Source organism: Cydia splendana, chromosome 8 (genome assembly GCF_910591565.1).
Source record: "Cydia splendana chromosome 8, ilCydSple1.2, whole genome shotgun sequence".
NCBI classification, from domain to species: domain Eukaryota; kingdom Metazoa; phylum Arthropoda; class Insecta; order Lepidoptera; family Tortricidae; genus Cydia; species Cydia splendana.
The window spans coordinates 22,972,062-22,998,379 of NC_085967.1; the positions used below are offsets into that span (position 1 = coordinate 22,972,062).

Below are 26,318 nucleotides of genomic sequence, written 5' to 3' on the forward strand. Positions count from 1 at the left end.
GAGGATACGACAAAGAAGACAATACTGTAATAAACTTATTAAATGTGTCCCCCATTTGCAATAAGAGTTTACATCTCACATGCAATAAAAGGAAAGACTGCCTAATTGAAACAATCCAAACTGTAAATTGTAAAAAAGCAATAACAACACGGCCATCCTGATCCTGACCTGGCCCGTGGGCACATTAGGCGCATCCTAATGACCAATTAGCGAGCAGGTAGCGTGAAAGGCGCCATTTTGTCCTTTTAGGGTTACCACGTGCAAATTACTAAAGTCTTGACAAAAATAGTCAAACTCAAATGTAAAGAAACACCAAAAACTCTAACCCTCTTACTAGTAGGTAAAACTTAGCAGGTCGCTGTTTAATTTTGTAAAGACAAACGATTATCAACAGCTTGTTAGACTAAGCTTGAAAGACGTTTATAAGTAATGCCAGATAACAAATCTAATACCTATCTATTAATCTCCTCTTACATTTTTGAAACACGTAGGTAAGGTACCTACAGTTTCATCTGTCTAACAGATGTGCATGCCGGGAAATCTGTTAGACAGATCAAAATCTGATGAAGACGTACGGACATCCTTAGCTCAAAGGAATGTATTTACAATCCTTTAATCCAGGTTTACAAAAAATGTTGATGTATTCCTAAGACAATATCGAAAGCACTGCACCTAAATCCTACCGTGTGGTAACCCTAACCCGTTGCCCACCAAACAGTCGGCCATCTTAGGAACGTTCGGAAACGCGTGCAAATTATTGTCTATGCCTGCCACAGGTCACTAACACTTTAGATCGTGCATATAGAAACCCCAACGAGTGATAACTCTAGCGTCATTGTTCGTCAAACGGGCAGCCAGCTTAAAAGAGTTCGATAACGCGTCAGAATCATTGTCATATACCTGTTACAGTGTAAGTGATTACATCGATTGAGCAGGCAAGGAAAATCACCCCTGTACTTTTTAATTTTGTTACACATTGTAGCAAATATGAAACACCTTCAATTTAACATAGCAGTCATTGTTCAAATGTTCACCTACTTATTGTTTACTATAATTTCTGTAAACTTTATTACATAGCTTATAAAAAAAAAAAAAAAAAAAAAAAAAAGCATATTATTATACACAATATATGACTGTGGAGTACCTATGACTATGGAGTCATAAGGATATATCACAGTATATTTATCCACTTTGCAGATTACTATTGCGTACTGTACAAAAAATTAAGAAAATTAAATTAAGTAAGAATAGGCAGTTGTATACCTCAATAGTTTCAGTATTAAACAATGGCGTGTCTATCTTCGTGATGCGGAGTCTACTGTTGCAAGTCTATGATCTGCATATGTTGTTTATGGAATTAATTTCGGCCATTTCGCCTTCGGCTTCGGTTTTTCGAGTTTTGCGATTGTGATGTTGATGAGGCCCTGTTAAGGGTTTCGTATCCAACATAACGGGTTTTAACGTAAGGGTGTACATATTTGTTTCAATGGCTTTAGGAGCCGATTTAGTGACATAATCGTAACAATTTAGCATCTAATTAGTACAATAAAGGATGGTATTGATATTATAAATTATAATAAATACATTTGTTTTGGTCATAACGTTGGAAATTAATTATATTCTTGCAAGCAAGCTTGTATTTATAATTTTGTATCTAATTAGTACTTCAAAAGGTATGTTGTAGATGTTTTAAATTATTTAATATGTTTGTTTAGGACTTGTATTGTTTGTTTACAATTGTGTATCGAAAGTTCCTTGTGATTTAATAATACATGAACATTATTACGAATCAAAGGAACTACAGATAACGGTATTAAATGTACTTGAAAATACAAGTAATTAAACTGATTTAAAAAGATTGATATATGTATGTTGTAAAATACGAGGTAAAAGTGTAATGGCGCATTCGTGACTGAGGATTAACTAAACCACTACTAAAACAACAACAAAATGCCTGCTTTCTAAAATAATTTAAAAATTAAATATATGTAGCGCGAATATAATAAACAACCGTACGTAACGTAACATCACCTACGAGCGCGCCGTTACCGCCATCTGTTGTGTGTAAAACGAATTTATTTATACATCTAATTGTGCGCGCGCATTGCACTTAATTCCGCTAATAATATTACTAAAAGCGTTCTGTGGAAGAGCCGTAAGGTTTTAGTGTCGAGGGAACAGCGCCATCTGTCTTTGGGAACTGTTATTAAAATTGGTTGCTTTATTTGTTTGTTTAACGGTTATTTGCGAGGGTGAGAACCTGCTTAGTTTTGAATATGGAATATGGATTGTAACAAACACTTAGAAGAGCTGCTGAACAAGCGAGAAATGTCCGTTAAAATCTCTTTAAACAGCGAACAGTATTTCAGTTTTGCTGTACATAGTACTTGGCAACATTGTACAATGTTATGTACTTTTAAAACATGATTGTATGAGGCGTTGTTCTGATCGAAACATCAGGTAATGAATTTGATCTGAATTTGTTATGTATATGATGTATCGGTGTCAAAAGTGACGTTTCTGGTTCAAGATCTAATTCATAACAGAACTGTTATTAGAATACGCCTCCACGTCATTCTTATCGCTTATTCAATGCTAAGCTACGATCGTAGCGCTACGTCGTAGCCGATAACATGGATTTTCTGGTATGTAGCGAAAATGCTTCGTAGAGGCGAAACTTACGAAATAATATGTCGTACTTAACGTTGAATGGGTTAAAATTAAAGCAAGAAGGAATATTTAAAAGAAATCGCATTGCCTAAAAATAATCATAGTAATTAAATTATACCTTTTTCCCGAATAGTCGATTAGTTATGTAATTGTCAGTTAACGAGCAGAGCGTGACAGGAAGCGGTCGTCGTCGCCTATGGACATAAGCAACACCAGAAGAGCCACTTGACGTCCATTTTTAACTTAAGTACCTATAACATATACAAGTAATATATATAAATTATTTATAAACGAAATTTATTGTCGGTCTAAAAGTTAATTCGACCAACTATGATTTATTTTCTATCAAACATAGAAATGTGACTTATGCGCCCAGCCATTATGCAAATCCATCCGATATTAACGATGGCATGAATAAATCTAATAAGTAGGGAATGCAAATCGGTTATTTTTTGTATGGAAATAACCGCGGTTTCGGTTAATAACCGATAATTTCCATACAAAAAATAACCGAAAATAACCGATTTGCATTCCCTACTAATAAGGCAATACGGCGGCAACAAATACGAATAAACAGTCATATCGGTGATAGATGGCGCCATAACGGGCTATAAAAGTGAAACTTGTCAGCTGCGCGATTATGGCCTATACCGGTGGTTTATGGCCAGAACTATCCACAACGCGAACCTAGTACATGGCATGTTCTTAGATTTGCTTAGGTTGCATTGCACGCTGCAATAGTAACGCTAATGCGATCTCAATCAATGCATGTATGCAAAATTACACCTCAATCGGATATCGGGAAGTGGATCAAATTTAGCTTAGATTAGATTAGATTAGATTCATTTATTTCTTATTGAAAATGTACATTAAATTTTGCATGTCAAAATAAAATGCATTCACAAAAAGATCGTCACAACAAAATATCAATAATAATAATCTAAAAACAATAAAATAAAACAGTAATATAATATAATATAAAACGACTTTCTATAAAATAGAAAAGAGTAGGTAAAAAGTAAAAATCAGTCAAATTAATAAAGAATATAAAAAATAAAAATGTCCAAAAATAATTATAAAAATATTTAAAATATACTTATAGCTTCCAAGGTTTGACCCACACTAACATAATACCAAAAAGAATAGATAGTATAGAGGGGTCCTGTCATTGTAAATTTTGTAGTCACTGTAAATTTACTGCCATCTATCGACACACGACTAAAACTCAAAATGAAAACGTATAAAGTTATCAAAAAATGTATATATATGGATAAATGATTTTATTATTTTTATATAATTTTGATCCATGTTCATTCACTGATATCTATGTGTTAAAATTGTTAAATATGAAACGGTGTCGTCACGCCATCTAGCCGAGGATAGGCTAAAGGTGTGTGCGCCATCTATTCGAGAATGACTTTTGCTTCAATTCCGAGGCACGTTTTTTCCTTAGACTTTATTCGTCTTATACGAAGTTACATATGTCTTTGATAATACTAACAGGGCAAGTTAAATAAAAGCTTGTAAAAATTCAGATACTCAGTTCTCACTATACAATTCTTTCGTCTAATGCAGCCATTCTCTAAGTGTGTTCCGCGGAACCCTAGGGTTCCGCGGCACCCCTGCAGGAGTTCCGCAAGAATTTAGAACACTATGCTTTAGTCGCCTCGAAAAATTTTACTATGCAAAAAACACACTTCTAAAAACTATTGTTTTATTGTAGGGTTCCATCAAGTATTTCGCTTTCCAAAAGGGTTCCGTCAAAAAAAAAGATTGAGAACCGCTGGTCTAATGTTTTAATGCATAGTTGTCAGATCCGCGGGCGCCCGTGACCGTACCATGTGTTGTGTTGTCGATTCGATTACGGTGATACATCGCTGATATACCACGTCAGAGGGGGCTGATTTATATTTTATAATTTTTGGGGCGAGTGCTAGATAAGTGCACGGTGCATGTGTGGTGCAGCGTGCGAGTAATGTCTAAATTGAGTAAATTATTATTTGTTTACTAGGTATAACAGCCGAATTCAGTGCTTCTTCTAATATCAAGGAGCATCATAATATGAAATATATATAATGTAATCATTTGATATTTTTTTTATCTTAAATAAAGTATTTTAATTAAAAAAAGCGCTGGTGGCCTAGCGGTAAGAGCGTGCGACTTTCAAATCCGGAGGTCGCGGGTTCAAACCCCAGCTCGTACCAATGAGGTTTTCGGAACTTATGTACCTACGAAATATCATTTGATATTTACCAGTTACTTTTCGGTGAAGGAAAACATCGTGAGGAAACCGGACTAATCCCAATAAGGCCTAGTTTCCCCTCTGGGTTGGAAGGTCAGATGGCAGTCGCTTTCGTAAAAACTAGTGCCTACGTCAAATCATGGGATTAGTTGTCAAGCGGACCCCAGGCTCCCATGAGCCGTGGCAAAATGCCGGGATAACGCGAGGAAGAAGAAGAAATAAAGTATTTTAATTGGTATGGGACTAACCTAATAAATAGAAATATTATAAATATAAAAAAAACATGAGGGGTACCTACTGCACTGTTTGATTTTAATAAATTATTATTTTTCCCTAGAATATGTATATTTTATAACAATTATAACGCTTAAATGATGTTACTGTTTTTGTTTCTAAACTTTTTGTAATCTTGTGAACTACACACGCAAAAATCCTTATATGTACTTTATATTTACTATATCTGATCATATATGTAGGTACGTATTGAAAAACTTCAAGAAATTTAAAGTAGGTAAATAACACAGAGTAAACACAATATCCACTAAATTTGCGCAATAACCGTAAAACAAAAGAATATTTGATAAATTCAAGAACCATCGCCACGAAACCGACTTGAAACAAACAAGTCGTACAGTCGTACACACAGACTAACATTTAATTCCGCCAATTCCATCAAAAACCGTTGTTTAGTGCAAATTAAGTGCAATTTAACCCTCAAAAAGCATTTCGGCATTCCACAACAAATTCTATTCCAAATTGGCGTCGGCTCCGCGCTCGAGATGTTTATTCTGAGGGGAGGCAAAATACGCCATTTGAATGCATGCTTGTCCGTCAGTCACGCCGTATCGGGAGCTAGCGAGCGAGGCGCGTGTCTCTCACCAACCACAAGTCCTAAACCCTTCACACCCCCTGTATCACCTAACCACGCAGGGGAAGTAAGGGTAACACGGTACCACAGCGGAGACCAAAGAAAATTGGATGCAAAATCGAACGAGGCAACTTGTCACATACGCGATTAACCCTGATTGTGATATAGGCTCGCGGGATAACTGTTGATTTGATTTTATGTAACAGCGGCGTCTGTTTGCACGTTTATTGCTTGTAAATTCGGTCGGAATCGAACTGCGAGTATAAAATTGGCGGTTAAACGGTTATGATCGCGTGTGGATTTCGGTTATCGACTGACAATTATTTAGGTGTTCCGGTTTTATTCGATTCTTGTTCTGTTTACTCGTAGTAACGGTTCTCGGAGTCTCGAAAACCGATTTTATGTTACTGTTGTACGAGTATGCGTTGACTTCTAAATGCTTTGATTGCACAAATCCAAACATACATTTTAAAACCTGGGATTTCTTGCTGAAACAAACTGGCAACCTACTTACTGTAATGACTACTTAAAATATCTTTAATGCGGACTTTGAATTTATTTTGTGTATTTCGTACAACTGCAACAGAAACTCAAAACTCAATACCTGCCTTTATTATAGTAAAAAAACACCAAATTGTACGTTACCACCTATAATGAGACGTAAACTACAAATCGTTTAAAAACAGTATGAAACGAAAGTTTTATCATTCATCTTTTAACGCGCAAAGCGGTAGAAATTTTACAGAAATCAGTAAATTATCAAATATACTTAATTTTTTCTCTAAAATGTGTCAAAATTGGAGCTGTTAACATAGACTGTTGTATTAACTGTAAGTAACTTTTCCATTACTGCACAAATACACATAAGGAATATAATTATAACGTATTATATATTGTATTTATAATACTACATTTACTACATACATACATTGAACATAGCATACGATACGAAACTGTAAGTAAATACAAAATTGTACCCCGATTATAATATCTGATATATGTATAAGACAATATATATAACAAGATAATAAACTCGAGGAATATGAATGAATACTTTATGAGGAGTAGAAACTTGTCTTTAGTAACTTGACAAATAATTTAGAGCCTTACAGCTCCTTACATGCCATGTAAATAACAGAATCCTTACAAACATAATATAACCCACGGAAAAATTCAAAATCAAACAAAACATTCCGACCATTACGGCAACACGAAACACATTCCATTGAGAAGTTTGCAGCGCCCCTCTCATACGTCCAATAAATAAGGGGGGGGCAACAAAAACTCCACGAAGCATCACCTCCGCGTCACCCTGTTCAGATTTCATTATCATAAAGAACTGGAGGCCTTAAAACCCCCTACAGTCTAAAAGGTGACGTATACCGACCATTTTTGTAAAGACTTTAACACCGCTCCGCTCCGCTCTTTCCTCCCCTTTCTTTAAGTAGGAGGAGGAGGGCAGGGGAGACCAGACTTGGCCGGCGGGTCGGATTCCCTAAGCGGGCCGGTCCCCGCGTCGAAATGTGCCGTAAATCGTCATAAAACTGTCTGGATCCATGATGTGACGCTGCCCCGGGGTAATTAGAGCGCAATTTATAGTTTCGCCCGCTCTCCCCTTTGGCCGGGCGACTGTTTCGACAGTTTTTTGTTTAGCTCTCGGTCATTACTCGCATATTTTCAAGGAAGTTTCGGTCATATTTCAGTTACTGTGGATTGTACATTACTGTATTTAGACTATCAGTTACTAACATATTGGATTATTCATAAATTTCACATTAAAAGAAAACTACGTTTAAAAACTTGGAATTTATTAGACGCTGTTTTAAACTAAATTTTATAACGGCATATATTTTGATTATCATTATTTAACGACAAAATAGTGGAAGTTTGTTATATGACAAACTTTAAAAAGGAATAGATTCTTAATTTGGCAGGACCCTTGTGATTTTGAAGTTTTTTTGTCTAGTTATATTACATTATATTTTTTATCTAACCTAACCTGTTTACAAATTTCTGCACAAACTTTACATATCTGATTAATCACAATCACAAACGTGATGTAGGGGATAATTGTGATATGTATTTCAACTTTCAAAACTCTGTTTTCTCAAACTTAAAGAGGAGGAGACGCGGAGAGATGTGGTGGAAGCATGGTGCAAACTGTAACTTCTGTAAATCATTACATTTTATTACATTACATTACATTTTAACGGCTTAGTTTATTGCTTTTATATAAAATAAGACAGATGATCGATATTGTCATTAGAAAGTTAAAGAAAGTTAGTTTAATGAACCAAGATTTTGATGCAAAAAGACGTACGCTTGAAACAAAACTTGTAAGCACTAGGCATTTCTGTAATATGTATATGTACATATACTTTTTACTTACAAAATTAGTACCTATATGTTATTTAGGTAATTACTTATTTGCTTAATTGGGTAATTATTAATATAGCTTCGAGGAAAAACCGGCCAGTTCCATGTTAACACATATTCAAAACAATCATAAATTTCTTGGTTCTATTTTTTTGTTTCAATACCTGTAACTCAGAAATGACGGGATACCTATACTATATGTGATCGGTTTTCACCTAACCCAACCATGCTATACCCACCGATGTCTCATCTCAGCGCGGACGCATGCCTAAACTATCACAGCCGTGTAAACCTAGATTAGATGTGTTATCGCCTTCGTCCCGAATACCAATGGCCTCATCCCGGCCTATCGCGTCACGTTCAAATCATCCTATCATGCGCCTGACGGACACCCGTCCCTACGAGCTACGTGACTCGCTTCCGAACACAGAACATACGATAAATCGCTAACATTGCTCCAAACAACCAATAACCCTACGCACCACATTAGGCGAACTCACCCCGCGAAATAACCTGCATTTCTTAAGCCACGGCGGGGGAAGGCAGACCAAGATGTAATGGTGGCGAAATATGGTTCCGTCATTATTGAACGATGTTATTGCTATTATAAATAAGGATCTCATGATATTGTGGAGATATTAAAATGCTTTGTTTTGGCTACGAAGGGCGTTAGCAGCATGTGTGGATAGCAACTTGTTTCTCTTTGGTCGTACGGTGAATGTGAAACTATTTTTGTTTTCATTTTATCCGCTTCATAAATTACAAGTGAACTTTGCTACATAAGTGAATTTTAATAAGCTGATCGAGTTTTTAATTGTAGCTTTTATTTTGGTATGATTTAGCTGAGTTCGATGCAAAATTCAGCGTATTTGTGAATTTTAATAAGCTGATCGAGTTTTTAATTGTAGCTTTTATTTTGGTATGATTTAGCTGAGTTCGATGCAAAATTCAGCGTATTTATGGATTTTATAGGCGCTGAAAGGCTTTAAATTAAATTTTACGATTACGTACCGTGCTCCGTGCCATTCAATTTAAATGGATGGTATTATGTAACTTGGCATAGGATAATATTAAAAACTATCACCGCCCGTGACGATTGTCCGCGTAGAAATCGTTAATTTAACTTTTTTTCCTTTAAATTGTTTACAGAAGTAAATTGTATAAAAATAATTATTTAAACATCATTTCGACACCGTGCCCGTCTTTTCCCCAGTCACCTGTAACGCTGACATCCCCCAAGCCCTTTAAATCTATATCCACATTCCTAAAGCCAGTAATTTTTCTCGGCAACAAAGTGCGCTAATTAAAGTGGATGCCTGAGGTAAATCTGGCCGGCTTTGGTCTGACTCACTCGCTAAGGATTCTGTCTCGAGTTCGTCTCGTCCCTATTGTAAGAAGATCTCTTTACTCATAAGGGTGATACACTGAAAGAAATGTTAGAATAAAACAGCAACAAAATATTTTTCACCACATCAGCTCGTAAATGATGTCTTTATTCTTCAAAAACTGGTGAGAAAGTTGCATTTATCCACAAGAGTGAGAGAAAGTAATTTAAAGCAAATTGTGAGTTGTTTCGTCATGTTTGTTGGTGGATTTGACTTTTAACTTTTAAGTGAGTATTTTGAATGATAAATATTTAATATATTTAATAGCGTTCATTTTCGATTTCATTTCTAATGTTTTACAGTTAGTTTTTTTGGTGTGGTGCATTGGTGTGGTGAAAAATTGTGTTTCATTTGGCAGCAAAGTTTGCTTAACGGCGCTCATATCTTGAATTCCTCGCAACGCTAAAGATTCCACTTCTTTTCATTTCGAACCGCGAGCATAGCGAAGTCTGAGATCCTACTCTACTGGTCCCATGGAACAATGCATAGATTGCTTTGAGAACAAGGGCTGAGGACGTATGAACACTTTTCTTTTTTAATCGCGCTTAAGTCTGATTTACGCGTCACGAGATTTGTCGGAGGGACGGATGCTAATGGCCCGTGTATATCTCCGTCGCTGACACCGTGGTTTGTAGTTTTTGTGACGGTGGTAAACAAAAGATCCGGTCCGAACATCACCTTTACGTGAATTTTCGTAGCATCTGTCAACCCGATACATTTTTGAAGTGAAAACTTCTTTAGCGGCGCTGTGCACTTTTTGTGGTGGGGAAAAAATGATAAACTCGCGACAGGTCACGTGACCGTAAGATTCGTAAGACGTAAGACGGACACGTGACCTGATCGAAAATTGTTACAATGTCATTGAGTTTTCACTTCTGCCGGCACTCCCGGAGTGCAACCCGTTGTTTTTTTTTATTCGTTTGGCGTTTGTTGATGACGATCGTCTTCTCAGCTAAGCCCCTTGTTTCGTCAATACTATACACTATCAACAATTGTTATCTTCACCCTTTTGGCTGCTTCTTTGACCTATAGTATAGACCTGAGCGTCAATCCATCTTGATGAGTTCCTTAATTTGCTTCGTCTTCCAAAACATACTCGCCCCTGAAAAGCCTTTCCACTCCAGCGACCATCAGCAAAACTTCAATTTATTTCTTCATCCGTTACAATCTTCCTCAAACTAAAGATTAATTGATTGTTTGAGAAGTATAAACTCTAAAACAAATTGTTTTCAATAGGAGCACGAGCATGCGAACCGCCTGATGGTAAGCAATTACCGTCACCCATGGACACTTGAAACACCAGGAGGGTTGCAAGTGCGTTGCCGTTGCCGGCCTTTAAGATGGGAGTATGTAATACGCTCTTTTTCTTATAGGTTTGAAGGTCATATCGGTCCGGAAATACCGCGGGCGACCAGGGCGACTGTTCATTCGACAGTTTAGCTGATACCTCGAGCTTATAATGTGTCAGGTTATTGTAAAAGTCGCTTCGACATTCAGAAACCAAAAAACTTAAGGGGTTAATACATGTTTCGCAGGACTTTTCTATTAGAGGAGTGCAACTTACCCTATATCGTTCTCTATGCCTCTCAGAGGAAAGTCTCATTAAAAATAGTTATGACGCCGTATTACAGCGCTATCTTCTTCAATATTTCTTAGATTTTACACGTCTTATACAACCGCTGAATCTCTGCTCTAAACTCATCCAAACCCACCCTCAAGCGCACCAATCAAAGCCCTCGGCTCATTAAACTCGGGTAATATTTTAAAACCATTAAAACGTATCCAAGCAAATCAAACGGGAGTTGGGCAACATTCGGCGCGTTACTCATCGGAATCGGCGAAGTTGCAAGACTTGTTGGCCGATAAATCGTGCCGATCATAACGGTATATCAGGCTCGTCCATCCGTGGTAATTAACGTCTTAACTGGGGATGTGGAAATCTAAATGATTTTGTGGTCGTAAAAGTAAGGGGGCAAAATTGGCAGTCAAAATCGGAGAAGCGCTACTTAGATGGTTACAGTCAAGAGTAGCATATCCAACTATTATGCGTCAATAGTATCTACCATTTTCTGGAAGCTTAAAAGAAAGTGCATAATTATTTACTTACCATCTTATTTTCACGGAAGCGTACGAACGTGTGTTGCTATTGCAGTCAGTCTCGGTACAAAAGTACTCACGTTGACAGTAGCATGACATATATGTACGAACTTTTCCGAGAAAATACGATGGAAAACGATTATGCACTACGTATATAAAACAATTTCGTTGTAGGTAGGTATAGGTAAATGCTAGCCAAAAATTCCTTGAAACTTGAAACATAGGTAGGTACCAATATTCTTCAAATATTACAGAGCTTTAATAAGAAAAGATTCCATGAAATTCAATCCTCGCCTGGAAGTTTGTAACGACTTTTATGCGTACGAAGTCGCGGGCGAAGCTAGTCGTGAAAAGAATCTTTATATAAAAAGTTTCAGCCACAAATACAGATTGTGGTGAATACGTTTAAGAGGGTAATTAAGTGAATTATTGTTATCTCTGCTGCGGCCGCTGCACAAAACTTTGCAACTTTCGTCTTACACTTAAGCCGCGGCCAACCGCGAGGGATCGCTTCAATTGTTTTTATTAATAATTATTGTTTTTTATTTCTCTTTTCAGCTTCTGTATTACGTATTTTATACATATTTTCTATTATTACTTAGATAAAGACATGTAAGTGCGTTGGGGTAAGATTGAAAGGTTTTATGGGGGGGTAAGACAAAAAATCGTCCATATACCAAAGCATTACGGGCGACTTACTTTACCCCTCATGAATAAACCTTACAATTTTACCCCTAAGCACATTATGAACAAATTCGGTACTCATTCTAAGTCGGTATTAATAATAGAAACATAACTATTTTCACGTTATGGATTACATATTTTTTCCTATTTTACAGCTCGTTATCAAATTTAGTGAGTATATGAAATTTAACTATTTCTGGTGTACCTATATCTTTGTACTTATATAGAACGGTCCAGGTTCGGACCGAGGCGTCCGACGTTTCATTTTCTATAGAAATCATCACCTGAGGTCTGATCACCGATCATCCGACATAGAAATGGAAGGGTCGGATGCCTCAGCCTGGATCCGGGCCGTTCTGACTGCCTGAATCATCCTTATAGGCGTAGGTGTAAGATTTATAAAACTTGAACCCGCAAAGGTTCCGCGCAACTGCACCCAAACACGCTTAACCTCTTAACTTATCTCCGCCGAACCTTAGTAATTTAAATCACATTTGCGCCTACCGGGAGCAATTAGCTGGATAATTACTTACTTGCGCAACTTACTGCCACTTATTATGGGTGCGTTCAGATTTTAATGGTTGGATAGTGGGAGATAATTCTTGGTAGCTTACGGCTCGATTCGGAAAATGAATTAGATTTCTACTAGACTTCAACAAGTTACGATACGGATAATTTAAAGATATTTGTAAGATAGATATGTCAAATTTGACGTTTCCGCGATTCTGGAGGTCCTCTTGAACGATTTCGACAAGTTATGACTTAGATATCCAAGTCACATCTAGTCGATATCTAATGTAGATCTAGTTGATCTCTAAATCGTCTCAAGATCTTGTGATTATCTCGAAATCCGAATAGGCCTGTTAGAGTGAGGTGCGATATAAAATAGTATAAATTAAATAAAATGGAGTTAACTAAATTGTTGCCATGTTTAAGCACTTTACGTCAAAAATGAGACTGTTGCGTAGGAAGTGGCGCCCTCATTTATTTTCTACAATTTCTTGTCGGACTATTGGCATTTGCAATGATAAAGTCATCATTTGTGTAAAGTATTTATGAAAATATGACGTTTATAATGACACTCCCTTACTTTGTTCTATTAAAGTCGCTGCAAAGTTATCTTAGACTTATTGCCCTCTTATACAGAATTAATCCTTGTTCCCAAATACTGAGTTGACTATTAAAATGGTAGATCAGTCAGACGATTGCCCTAATAAAAAAAATTAAAGTATCTTACTTTAAAGGATGACTCACGTTAGACCGGGCCGTGTCCGACACGGAGCTTCCGGCGCATCGTTTTCTATTTAAAGCATCACGTGATCACCTGTCATGTCATACAAAAGTAAGCCCCGGAAGCTCCGGCTCGGACACGGCCCGGTCTAGGATGAGTAGTCCTTTACTCGTTAAAAATAATATAAATTTTATGCTGTGCTGTACCCAGTGGCGTAACGTGAACTAATCTAGCCGAGGGCGAAGTCGCATCTGCGAGGCCCTTTTCTTTCAATGTGCCCGACCGAAGGGGCCTCGCGTGAGGCCCCTTCGGGCGCGAGGCTGTGGGCCACGGCCCACTTCGCCCACGCTTGGCCCACGCCTAGCTACGCCACTGGATGTACCCTTATAGACGGGATTCATTTTTCAGTACTTGAGACTCAGATAAGAAAAAAAATAGGATGGTATACTTAGTATGTACCAGAGTCGTTAACTATAGCATTTTCCACAGAAGTAACCTTTTTCTGAAATGTGTTTGACCCAAAAGCAGTCCCAAAAGCAAGATCATTGGGTTCTAGATTGATTGGCCAATCGGACTATTATTTTAGAACGTAAGGGTGGTGCTACCACACCATATCGGTCGATAATCAATCGATGGCTTCGATCGATGGTACCTAAGATATACCTATATAGAATGGAACAGTCGACGTCGATCGATAGTTTCTACCTAGCCATTGATCGATTATCAATCGATTGGTGTGGTTGTGGTACCTAACACCCATAAACTATTGTGTGTTGTTGTTGTTGTTGTTGTTAAAGAGTTTAACAACATTAAAAACAAACATTACTCTGTCATATCTGTTATCAATGAATAGGTACTGAACGTAAAGATTAGGCGCGAGAAGTAAAACTATAAATAAAGAAGGAACACATCCACGTAAACAGCAGCAACATTTAATCAGTACACACAATATTTATACCCCAAGCAACTGTTATTTACACAGACCTAATGCAGTGGAAACGAAGAATTCGCTCTGAGTGACACACAGCGCCATCTATCGTTGAGCGGCGTGACTAGCGTACGAATCGCCGCGCGCCCCGCCAGATGTCGCCCTGCTATGCTGACTGTCACCGAGACATATTTATGGGCAAAAAACGGCGTTTTCCACAAACGGAATGGGTTTTAAATGACTGGGTGAATTTGCGCGCGATCTCACGAATTTGTATGCAGATTTAAGGAGAAAGATGTCTGAGGAGACAATGTGTTTTTTCGTTCGTGCAGACAGATTTGTTATTTATTTGCCGTGCGAGTTTGCTTTTATTTTATAAATCTTCCGCACTCACACTTATTACACGTTCTCGCGAGAGATTAACGGGCCTGTTTATTTACGATAAAATGTGTGTCTACTCCGGAAAAAACACCTAGAACAAAGTTAATTTAACGAAATTCTTTATATCCGCCTATACGTATTTAAATTTAATCATTATGCATATAATAAAACTAAATAACTTAGTTAAAAGCAGGTTGAAAATCAAAATTGCGAACATAAACTTGCATTGAAACCATATCCTACAAAACAGCTAAATTAACGTTAATAAAACAGATACCCATAAGCCCCATAACTTAAACTACGACACTCAGCACCCCGAATTTCCGCAACTACACATAAAATATCCTAGTAGGTACAAAGTCCTTCAACAAACCTTAACTATAGTCTATGCTATGACAGACGTTGGGGAGGCAAAAGTCCGGGCCCCGTCATCCCATAAATATTAACCGTCTGAGACATTGTCAACCGTCCACCCTAATTTACTGCTAGTAATTAGGAGTTTGCACTTTGCTCGAAGCCATTTGCTTCGATCGTGTCATAAATCGACTTTAATTTCTCACGTACTGGAAATAATGATCGTCTTTGTTTAGTTTTTAAATGTTTTTTCTCTGTTTCCAATTGAAAAAGTTTGATCTTAGAGAAATGGTGTTGTTGAATATTGTAAAATGAGGTTGTTAGCGACATCTATTAGAATAGACGATCTTCAGCGATAGAGAGTTTTAGAAAGAGGAGCCTCACGTTGGGTAATTAGTTCGGGCAGACATTGATAGATGGCGCTGTTATTTATTTGTCGTTACCTTCTTGACGTTTTATTCATTTTTTCTGCTCGTACGTTACGTGCTACTTAAAATATTGTAAGTGTAGAGTTTACCAATATATAAATTTAAAAATAACAGTATTATTTAAATCGACAACCGCTGCAGTCTGCACTAAAATGAACGCGTCTTTATTTTCCCGCGCTTGTTTCTTTGAGATCTAACCTCACTGTCAAAACTGTCAAATCAAACCTGCTTTCCGGCTTTTGATAATTGTTTATTTACTTATTTTACTGATAAAATTGCAGTGTGAAAACTTTAAATCGAGTAAACAATGGATCCTTACGAAATAGAGTTCATTGGCGAGAACCGAATAGTTAGTATCATACCGAATTTCACTTACGACAAAATCTACTTGATTTGCGGCGAATTTGGGCCTTTCCGGGCGGGTTTGCCGATGAACGTGCCCCTGTGGCTAGCTGTGATGCTCAAGCAGAAGCAGAAGTGTCGCATGGTGCCTCCTGACTGGATGGATATTGAAGTTTTAGAAGGAATTAAAGAGGCGGAGAAAACCTCCAGGTTAGTTTTATTTTTGTTTAAAATTATATTTTGTTGAGAATGTGTCTTGTTGGCATTAGGTATATTGTGTTTGTTTGATCATTCTTTACATTAAAGCTCTGTTTTTTATATCTGGTGGCATAAATTTCATGTTTGTTAAATAAATTTCACTTACATTACAGTTGGAGGTTTTGCCTTCTATGCATTACAATGTATTATTTAGAAAATAGTGACACTCTATTTTGACACTAGTAGGCACTCTATTTTGTAGTTTAAGTACTCTGTGAAGAGTACAAACACTACTCTTAATGCCTTCTGAAAATGTTAGGAAGCTCCTTTATAGTCTGATCTCAGCTCCCTAGTACTGTCATAATGTAGTAGAATAACTTTTATTTATCTCTTCCAGGTTCTTCACAAAAATGCCCAATGAACACTACATGGTAGAAGCCAAGCTCATCCTCGGAACAGCCCCTGAAGACGTCCCCCGAGCCGCAGAGATTAAAACTATAATCAAAGACATTTGGGACATCCGCATGTCAAAGCTCCGAACTTCTATGGATGCTCTGATGAAGGCGGGGGGGAGCTACGGTAGGCTGGACCATTTGACCATGATGGAGATCAACTCGGTGAAGCCGCTGCTGCCGGAGGCTATGGATGAGTTACATAGGATACAGATGGTGAGCACCTACTTACACTTCTCACCTATCCCTAAAATAGTGTCAGAATTTTGACATTTTAAGGAGTCAAACAAATGAGTGAACTTGAAATTTGGGAATATTATCTAAGATTAAAAAATCTTCAAAACCTATATTCATTTATTTACTACCTATAATAAAAAAAAGTACCTAAACAGTGGTCAAATTGACACTTGAAAGTTGCCTTTATCTCTTTTGGGCAATACCAATGATGACCAGTGGAACTTTTATTTATTGTTGCCACTATCTCTGCAGACGGTTATTTGTAATATGTTATTTATCCATTCAAGTGGTAGTAACATATTAAAATTATTGGATTTTTAAATTTCCATTCAATTATATAAAATCAAATAGGCATTCCCACTGCTAGATTTTGCCAGATGAAGATTTTTTACATAATATAAAGTGCAAAAGTAGGATATTAAAATAAAACAGTTCCCTGTGGGAATCGTCTACACCTGAGGTGCAATTGTGCATCTTCTAGCTACACCTTACCACTCAAAAGCATTTAAATATTTTTTATTGGTATGTTTGTACTAATCGTTCTTATTATATACATTGCAGATGACATCGAAGAACATTCCCTCGTCCAGCCTCAACACCAGCTCTTTTAGTCAGTCTGGGAACTCACAGCACTTATAATCTTAAGCTTTCCTAAACAATTTCTAGATATAAGTATATTTCTATGGTTATTGATATAAGTTAAAATGCCATCTGGAATTAAGTGATCTTTGTTTATTGTTGATATGATTATAGCATTTTAAGATTTATTGCAGCTATTTTTATTTATTACCAACAAGTAAATCTGGAAGTGGTTTCTGACAGATTTTTTGTTCCCAGCTATTTTACGTGTATCAGATCGTGTCGTAGGTCAGATCTAACTGGCAGACAAATGTTGTAAATACCAAGTTAGCGTGAAATCGTGTAATGGCTCCTCTACACGATGGGCCAACGCCGGCCAGTCCAAGGGACGCATTTATGCGTTAGAGGGAGCAAGTGATATTGCTATCTCATCCTACCGCATGACTGCGTCCCTTGGAGTGGCCCATCGTGTAGAGGCGCCATAATGTAAGGATGTACTTACCATGGCCCACACTATTACCTGACAGTTCGTCAACCTTATTGCAAGAGGCATAAGGTCCACCGGTGGACAGTTAGGAGTGTTGCTGTCAGATATTTTTTATAATTGTTTTTCAAAAGCGAGGTCGTTGACTAGTACAGTCAGCAGCACAAGTTGCTAAGCGGGCGAGGTGTTCAAAATGATCATGACACGACTTTATTGGTAAGAGAATAAGAGCGTGTCAAGGTGATTTTGAACACCTGGCCCGCTTAGCAACTTCTGCTGCTGACTGTACTTTTTTGCAGTGAAGAGACAGTACATACATAATATTTTACTACGTATAACGTAAGCGGCTCTGCCATAGCAGTCCAAACATATAGTTATAGTTGATGAGTCTACACCGTGTTTTTATTGAATTCCGTTAACTTCGCGGTATAGTTAAGTACGTTTATAAGAACTAAATGGCATAGTTAATTTTCAAAAAAAAATATTTTTTTGTTTTCTTTTTTGTTTAAAAAGTAATTAAATGTAGCATATAGCGTTGTTGTAACACGGGCATTACATTTAACTCAACCAAACAATTGAAATCTGTTACATATCAATGTCATTTCGTACATCAATCGACCGAGATTGTACTTAAGTTTAGTAGCAAATGTATGAACTCATTCTAAACACTAATCAATATGTAAGCCGGCCCTAAGGCAAGTGTACACGCTTGTAGAGGCCTTATAGGAAAAAAATAAATTATGGATTATCTCCGAAATGGACTTAACACATTCAGTGCCAGCGACTCCCTAGGGGAGTTCACTGTTCGTAGGCGCTTTTCGCTACATACGGTTTTTCCCGTGTTATCGGCTACGCTAGTAGCGCGTAGCTCGGGCTGGCACTGAATGTGTTAATTAGAACATCGGTGTCTTTGAGAAAGTTACTTGATTTAAGCTCAGGAATGCACCCTTGAAATTAACGGAAATCAAAAAAAACACGGTGTATATGTGACAGCAGCCTGCACCTTATCAAACTTTATCATATTTACGATTGCTAAAATGTAGTTGATTCCTTTATCTACTGTCCTGCTCTAATTTTGCGTTTCTAGTTGCATGTCAACTATCTGAGCCTAATAGATAACCCATAGTCTAATAAAACATGGTCTTCTATTCCCAGAGTAACACAGGTCTACGTCACAATAACATGGCCGCTATATATAGCGCTATCGCATATTATCATATAGCGCTGTCGCATGATGACGTAGGCTTGTGTCAGTTAGGTGACCTAGAAAAGACGGGAATGGAGTACCAGGCGGAGTATATTATTATACCATGAGATAACCTTTTTATTAGTTGTTGGCTATTATTGCTCGTTGTAAGTATCGTAGAGTATAGATAAACTAGTAAGATGGACAATAATAATGTCTTCAAAACAATCTTACCTTGTTATCATTCAGTGATAGGTAATTAATAATTATGCTAGTTGCCTAGTTACAAAGTAGTGCAAGATGAAATTGACCGCTGAAACAGATGGCGCTGTACTTGCCTGTACATTATGCTGTACTGTAACAAATTTATCAAGCGTAACGTTTGACAATTCTGGGTCGTATGGCGCCATTTACTTAAGCTGTCATATTTGCTGCTACATTAAATGTCGGTTGCACCAAACCTACTGTCACCGTCAAAACGATCGCTAAATTTTATTGTAGGTATAGGAAGTTCCATAATTCGATGTTGACCAGGCCGCTAATAGTGGTTGGTGCAAACCGGCCTTGGTTGGGTCCATTACCTAACCATAGATAATGTTTATTATCTTTCCTTGGTTTTAAGTAGAATTGCTATATAGGGTACAACTAATGTTTGGCCCCCGCCAATTTCTGGACATTAATGAGATTCCTGGTGAATTTTCTTAAAAATAAAGGCCAATGATAGTATCGAAGGACCAATGACTGGGTAGTTTACCCTAAATATGTTTGTTTCATTTTAGAAGGAAAGGCAATAAAAATACAAAAATATTTTAAGAAAAAAATAATATATTTTTATCTTAATTCAAAGTCATGTACAGTCCTTAATGCTAAGCGTAGAACTTAACTTTAGCTACCTACCCTATTCTAACTTAACTCCTTTGTTAGTCTTATGTTCGTTAACTAATACATTACACGAATACATAGTATATTGCGACATGAGGAATGAAATGAAAAATATGCAAAAAAAACTTAGTTCAAAAACAGACCAAATTGACCAAAATAAATATGACCAATTGACCAAAATAAAATATGACCATATTGACCATTATACAAAAAATTCTCTTATATGGTATTGTGCCTATGTTTCCAGATTTTGAAATAGCCATATAATAATTTTAGATACTTCTTTTGAAAAGCGCTTTAGAGTTTAGAGTTACACCTTAGTGAAAAAAACGGCCTTCTTAGTAATAGCCAATTAAATTTGTTCATGATGTAGGATTACTATACTATTTGAATGTTTTTAGCGTAAACACCTATTCAGAGCTAAAACTTTAACTAATGGTGGGCTTTTTGATAGTTTTATGTAGGTATGTACAGTCACCTGCAATTATATGTTACTCTTCGAAGGCCGCAAAAATATGTGACACACTCTTATGGCTCTACAAATAAGATCGTGTCAGATATTTTTGCGGCCTTCGAAGAGTAACAATATTATTGCAGGTGACTGTACTGACCAACACTTGTCACATTCATGAACGGCTTTAATACGAGTGTGGGTTTATGAAACGAACGAAGTTGGGTGAATATGATCACACGAGTTTTAATGTCTAATTACCTATGTACAGTTACTTACATATACTGCTTTATCTGATCAAAAAATGTAAGATTGGTTAGCTAATCAGTAAAACAAAAGTAAAAATATGTAATTTGATTTGAGAAAAAAGGAAAACTGTTACAGAACTTATTATATGTTTTAATTGGAATGTATAATTACCGATGAGATTAGTTTAAAGCGAGCTTACAAGAGATCTGACAATTTAACAATTTAAAAAACAAAACACACCAATCAGAGAAATACCAATTATTAGAAAATTATATACAATAATAATCATGAACGCTCAAGCATTTTTCAAATAAACATTTCTGTGTTTAAATGATTTTGATAAAGGAATCAATGATATTGATAATTGCCTAAATATACCTATACATATAATACAGCATGTCGCTGTTACATGTTGATGGACTTTGCTGTAAGAAATGTATGGAGCGCCTTCAATTTGTGTTTGCCAAGAACCAATTCTTGCAATAAGCGATATTTTTGAAGAATACGCCAAAATAACTATAATTTAAGTTATTTAACCGACAAACATAAATCATTGGCGCCATTATTTCTCTCTGACAAAGTCATCACTTTGGTCTATCTCCAGCCTTATAACACACAGATAATGCGACTTTTTAAAAAAGTAGAAAAAAACATATTTACAATCTTTGATCTTCGATAGTGTTGTATTTACAATAAATTTCACAACTTTTATGGATAAATTATTTTTTGTTAAAACAGAGTTCTATGTACAAAGATCTGCCGCGGTAACGGAACTTGTCACGTTTCAAAGACAATTTTTATTAATCTGTGGGTCAGGGGTCGTCGGCGTTTTTCAAAAAGCCTTTAATTAGTTTCAAGGCTTACAAAAACGCCTAAACGAAGCTTATTTGACAACACACTATTTTTGCAGTGTCCTATAAAAACGTGTGTCCTTTCTTATGGCACGTATAACATCCGAATTGCATTAATTTTTCAAAGCGATTTAAACTATTTACGTATATGAATAAGGTTCAATTTTCTTTGAAACAGCTCAGTTCGTTACGTCCGTCTGGCGGCTATAAAATTCAAGAGATCTTTAGTGAAAGGATAACAATGCATCAAATGTGCTTCTACCCTACGATATTTACAAATATTCACATAAATAACCTAATTATAATATAAACTTAATTAATATTTACATTAAATCTATGACTTTTAAATATTTTAATACTAAATAACGATGACTAATTTAATTTTGTGCGGTATTCTTTAATTTTCAATAATTATAATGTCAGATATCCTACTAAAAGTTCCCAAAACTTATTAACCGAAAACAAAATTAGGTAATAATTCGTTCATAATAGCAAAATCATTGATTCTAAACAAAATTATTGTTCCCAAAACGATCAAATTACTGGTTTAATCAAAATTTTCGACAGGTCTTATTTATCTTAACCTAAACGGCGACAATTTTGCTCGGATCCACCTTAACCCTCAAAAACATGACGTCATCCTTCACAAAACTCCTCTTCTTCAGCATCTCATGCGACACGAACCTCGGGAACCCAAATCCAAGCGCGTCCGGCTCTTTCGACGGTCTTTGGAAGTTCTTCCACGTGGGGTCGGGTACGAAGGATTCCACGATATTGCAGGCTCTGTCTGGCGAGGCGCTCTGGTCGAAGAGAGTGAAAGAGACGGTGTGAGCGAAGGGCCAGCGGAGCAGGGCGTCGTACTCTCCTGGTAGGATCTTGATGTAGACCGACATATGGGTGGCCTCGCCTGCACCGTTGCCGTTTAGGAAGAGAGACGCCTGGAAAGAAGAAGTTAGGTAAGAAATTGTTTCATGTCACAATGTTGGGTGTAAATAAGTTTATCTCATGGAATACCTATATCAATACTTGACTATTCCAACAAATTTCCATCAGAGGAAAGACCATGTGGCATCAAACGCTTCCGAAACGAAAGTCTCCACGCAAAAAGATAGTCCACTCGAACTGTACTGTTCAACAAAGAGGTTAAGCAATTTTTTTATAAATGTTTTTTGGTTGTGTTTTTGCATAATTGTCATGAAAGCGTAGCATAATAATATATCATGTCAAGCAACAAAGATATCGTAACAGGATTTATGAGCCAACGATATAATGTTGTTACGAGTAAGTGTGTCATCGTTCTTTGATAGTCGGTTTATATAAGGATCAGTGAGTAAGCGGTTAATTTTGTCGTGGCAACAGTGAGTCAGTGAGCGTGTTGGTAAACAAAGAGCTTTGGGGTGTCATTGCAAATTGTAATGATAAATTAATGTGGTATGAGAATGAATTATACGTCGCTTAAAATGTACCCACCTACTTTATATAAAACATTGATGTACCTGACGTAAAAAAATGTTTGAAGCTTATAGTTCGTTTTTTTATCATTAGAAAGAAGGTAAGCGATCTTGACATGTCTTTTAATTGAAAAACGCTTTTTAATAATCAGTAAGTAACGACATATTAGGTACTTATGAAAGCAAAATAATGTAAATGATCGTATTAGATTCATAGTTGTTTCATATTTGCCGTGACTTATTTTTAAAACGTGTTTTTCAATAAAAAGACACATCAAGATTGTTTACCTTATTTTTAATGCTAAAAAAACGAGCTATAAAACAAAGCGACATTGATAGATATCAGCCCAGGCGGATTGCATAAAAGCTAAGTACCTAACCGAGTCTGCCATCTGGACCACCCTGTCGGCAGTGCATATCGATGCTCACGAACAGGTAACGGAGAGGCGGGTGATAGCACGAGGGGGGATAGGTAGGTACTATTAGCTCTTCAATAAATGATCTAACAACTAACCTGTAACTTATATCCGTACTGGCTCGTATAAAACGCCGGCGACACGAGCTCCACGCCGTCCTTGCACTTGGCCTCGGCCATCTTGGCGGCCCAGTCGGCGACGCGCCACACGAGCGCGCCGGAGCAGTTGACGGCGAGGCGCGCCACGGCCGCGCGCAGCGTCTCCAGCGCGCGCGCCTGCCGCGCCGCCAGCGCCGACACCAGCGCCAGGTGCTGCTGGCACGACTCCTCCGAGTGCCGCTCCAGGGCCTGCCGGGTGCCCTGGGATCGTGGGGATTTGTTAATAGGGTCAGAAACTGAGACGAGCGGTCGAAATTGACAGCCTCAAAAACTTACATATTTTCATGGCATGTTTAAAAAACGATGCAAAATTTGATTGTGCTTTTTGGTAACATGTCTTTAAGTTCAGATAGGTACGTTTAATAATGACCACTAAAATATGATCATGTGATGACTGTGAACTTGTGAGACACACGACCACTACTCCATACACCACAAACCACACTCCACTCCATAAACTAAGTACACTACAATGTGCAATTCCTAGTCAGGACACCAAGAAATGTAGAAAATCACAGTTAGCATCAGAAGCGAAGTAGTGGTCCCTTTCATGGATTCTCAACCTGTCGGGCATCTCTATTCTCGAAAAATCAATAAAACTACTTAGGTATTTCTGGAGCTTGGATACTGCCAGATCAACAATTAACTCACCTTAAACCGACAGCCGGCGTCTCTAAACGCGCAAGCACCAGCGGCCGAGCAATGATCTCTAAGATGTGTTTCGAGTTCATCCCTCGTGGCCGCCGCCGAGCACTGCGGGCACGGCACCGGCGCCCGCGCGCAGGTCGCGCCGTGCGCTGATACTGTATCCTGGAAAGAAAAAAGGTGTTTAGTTAACAAGTTTTCATCATCGATAACTTATAGATCAGTCGGACCTTAAACCCGTCATTGTATTTTTACAGATTTCGGAAGCAGAACAATACGGCCTCAGTTGTAAGCCAGCATCAGCAGTGTTGCGTCGAGCATTCAAGCGTGCACGGAAGTAACTCACATATGTTTGCAATTTTGCATTAGTTTGAATTTTTTGACATGAACGACGATGGGAAAGAGTCAGAAAGAAGAAGCCAGCAATTAGTTTAGGTCACAATCAGGAGGGCCTATTACCTGTGTGTACCGCTGCCCGCAATGCCTGCAAGGCACGAGCCGCTTGCTGCAGTGCTGCTGGATGTGCTGCTGCGTGTGTCGGCGCTGCACTTTGGCACCGCACTTGTTCTCGCAGTATACCGGCTCGTGGCCGCAGTTGCCTTGATGTTCCTGGAATGAGATACAATTGATGGTTTAAATAATGATATTATATTACCTATAAGAAAATCATCTAAGTGCAATCTACAAGGTAATTTTACACACACACATTTTGTCACACAAGTCAAGGTTGTGTTGTAGAATACTTATACGACAAGAGGGAAGAGGGAATGGGTAATACCCACGTTGTTGTCGAGTAGAGTATGAAAAACCTAAGCGAGCGTTCAAATCATATACGTAGAACCCAATTAAGCTATTCAGAGCAATGTCTTGAACTTGAGGCTCTATCCAGTGATTACAGTGTTTGAAATAGTGGAATAACAACCATCGAGGTGTTATGGATTACTGCACCAATGCAACAAAAAATGTACGACGCCATGTGCTTGGAAGGTAAAACACAGAGCCTAGGGAGGAACTGATCTTCAACAGAAGAGTTTGTGTAGTGACCTTCGGAACCACTAAAGAAGCATGGTGATACAAGATACACAAGCACAAGATAAATCTGGCTTTAATATTAGAAGATAAAAAGTCTTACCTCAAGAGCGCTCCCGGAGAATTCCTTCCCGCAATGATCGCAGTTAGCCCGTCTGCGAGGGCAGGTGTACCGGAGGTGATCTTGCATCAGCACCCGCGGTATCATGGCACCGCACTGCGCCGCGCAGAGCACCGCATCATGCTTGCAAGTGTTCAGGTGCGCCTGAAATATGACAAGGTTGCTTAAGTTGTTTAAGATTGTTTAAGATCGTCATCTATACCAAATTGTTTTCAAAATGTTCCTAAATATAGAAAGAACAATGACATACGAGTATATCACGTGATTAAAGGCTAATCTATCTATATATCATAATAAAGATAAAATGTAAAAAAAAAGACGAATCGATTATTATAAGCATATTGAATGTCGACTTGAGTCTATTCGGTGCACGGATCTTTTAACATAAGCTAACCATAAGTTTCCGTCCTACACTTTAGAAAACCAGAAGCTTTAAGTGAGCTTGGGAAACAAAATTAACAGATTCCAAATTCGATGCTCTACTATCAACATGCATCCGAATAAGGTGTTCAGGAGAATGATTCCACTCCAAAATCGGAATAATTATCAGTTAAATGACTGAGTGCGTTAGATTGTGAAGAAAGCGTATTAATCTGCGTAAAACTTTGGAGAAACTTCACTCATTCGTGCGTAGGGCCCATTTGAAATTTCTCCAGTTTGCTAATCACAGACTCAAACTTGATAAGAACTTATGTTCGAAACTTGTGTCGAAGATATTTATACCATAAGGTATTAAATAGTTTAAAATATATCTTGTAGTTTCACGTTGATTATTGTTGTTAGTTCCAGATTTAGGCAGTGGACCGAAGTGAGTATTCTAAATTCGAGACCATGACACGACGGCTGCTAAGACACGGTCAATAAAAGGCAGCATCGGAATTCAAATCCGTAAATATTGGACATGTTCCTCGACAAATACTTCTACGCCGCGTTAACGTAATTG

General features: G+C 37.6%; 3 protein-coding genes across 6 annotated transcripts in view; 1 reads left to right on the forward strand and 2 right to left on the reverse strand.

Moving 5' to 3' along the window:
- Positions 1-26,318, reverse strand: part of LOC134793010 (peroxisomal acyl-coenzyme A oxidase 3) — a 310,171-nt gene that overhangs the window by 56,706 nt on the left and 227,147 nt on the right. The window lies entirely within an intron of this gene.
- Positions 15,859-17,558, forward strand: LOC134793291 (probable DNA replication complex GINS protein PSF2). Its single transcript, XM_063764855.1, has 3 exons — positions 15,859-16,196; positions 16,582-16,852; positions 17,435-17,558. Exons 1-3 carry the CDS (start codon positions 15,952-15,954, stop codon positions 17,510-17,512), a joined length of 594 nt encoding a protein of 197 aa, XP_063620925.1. The 5' UTR covers positions 15,859-15,951; the 3' UTR covers positions 17,513-17,558.
- Positions 20,841-26,318, reverse strand: part of LOC134793018 (TNF receptor-associated factor 4) — a 115,391-nt gene continuing 109,913 nt past the window's right edge. For all 4 annotated transcript variants that reach the window (XM_063764542.1, XM_063764541.1, XM_063764544.1 and 1 more), the window contains 5 exons: positions 25,358-25,519; positions 24,685-24,834; positions 24,232-24,390; positions 23,521-23,781; positions 20,841-22,493 (listed from right to left, as the gene is read on the reverse strand). In XM_063764542.1, the coding sequence (XP_063620612.1) occupies positions 22,140-22,493; positions 23,521-23,781; positions 24,232-24,390; positions 24,685-24,834; positions 25,358-25,519 (1,086 nt within the window). In that variant the 3' untranslated portion in view covers positions 20,841-22,139. The remainder of the gene's footprint in view (positions 22,494-23,520; positions 23,782-24,231; positions 24,391-24,684; positions 24,835-25,357; positions 25,520-26,318) is intronic.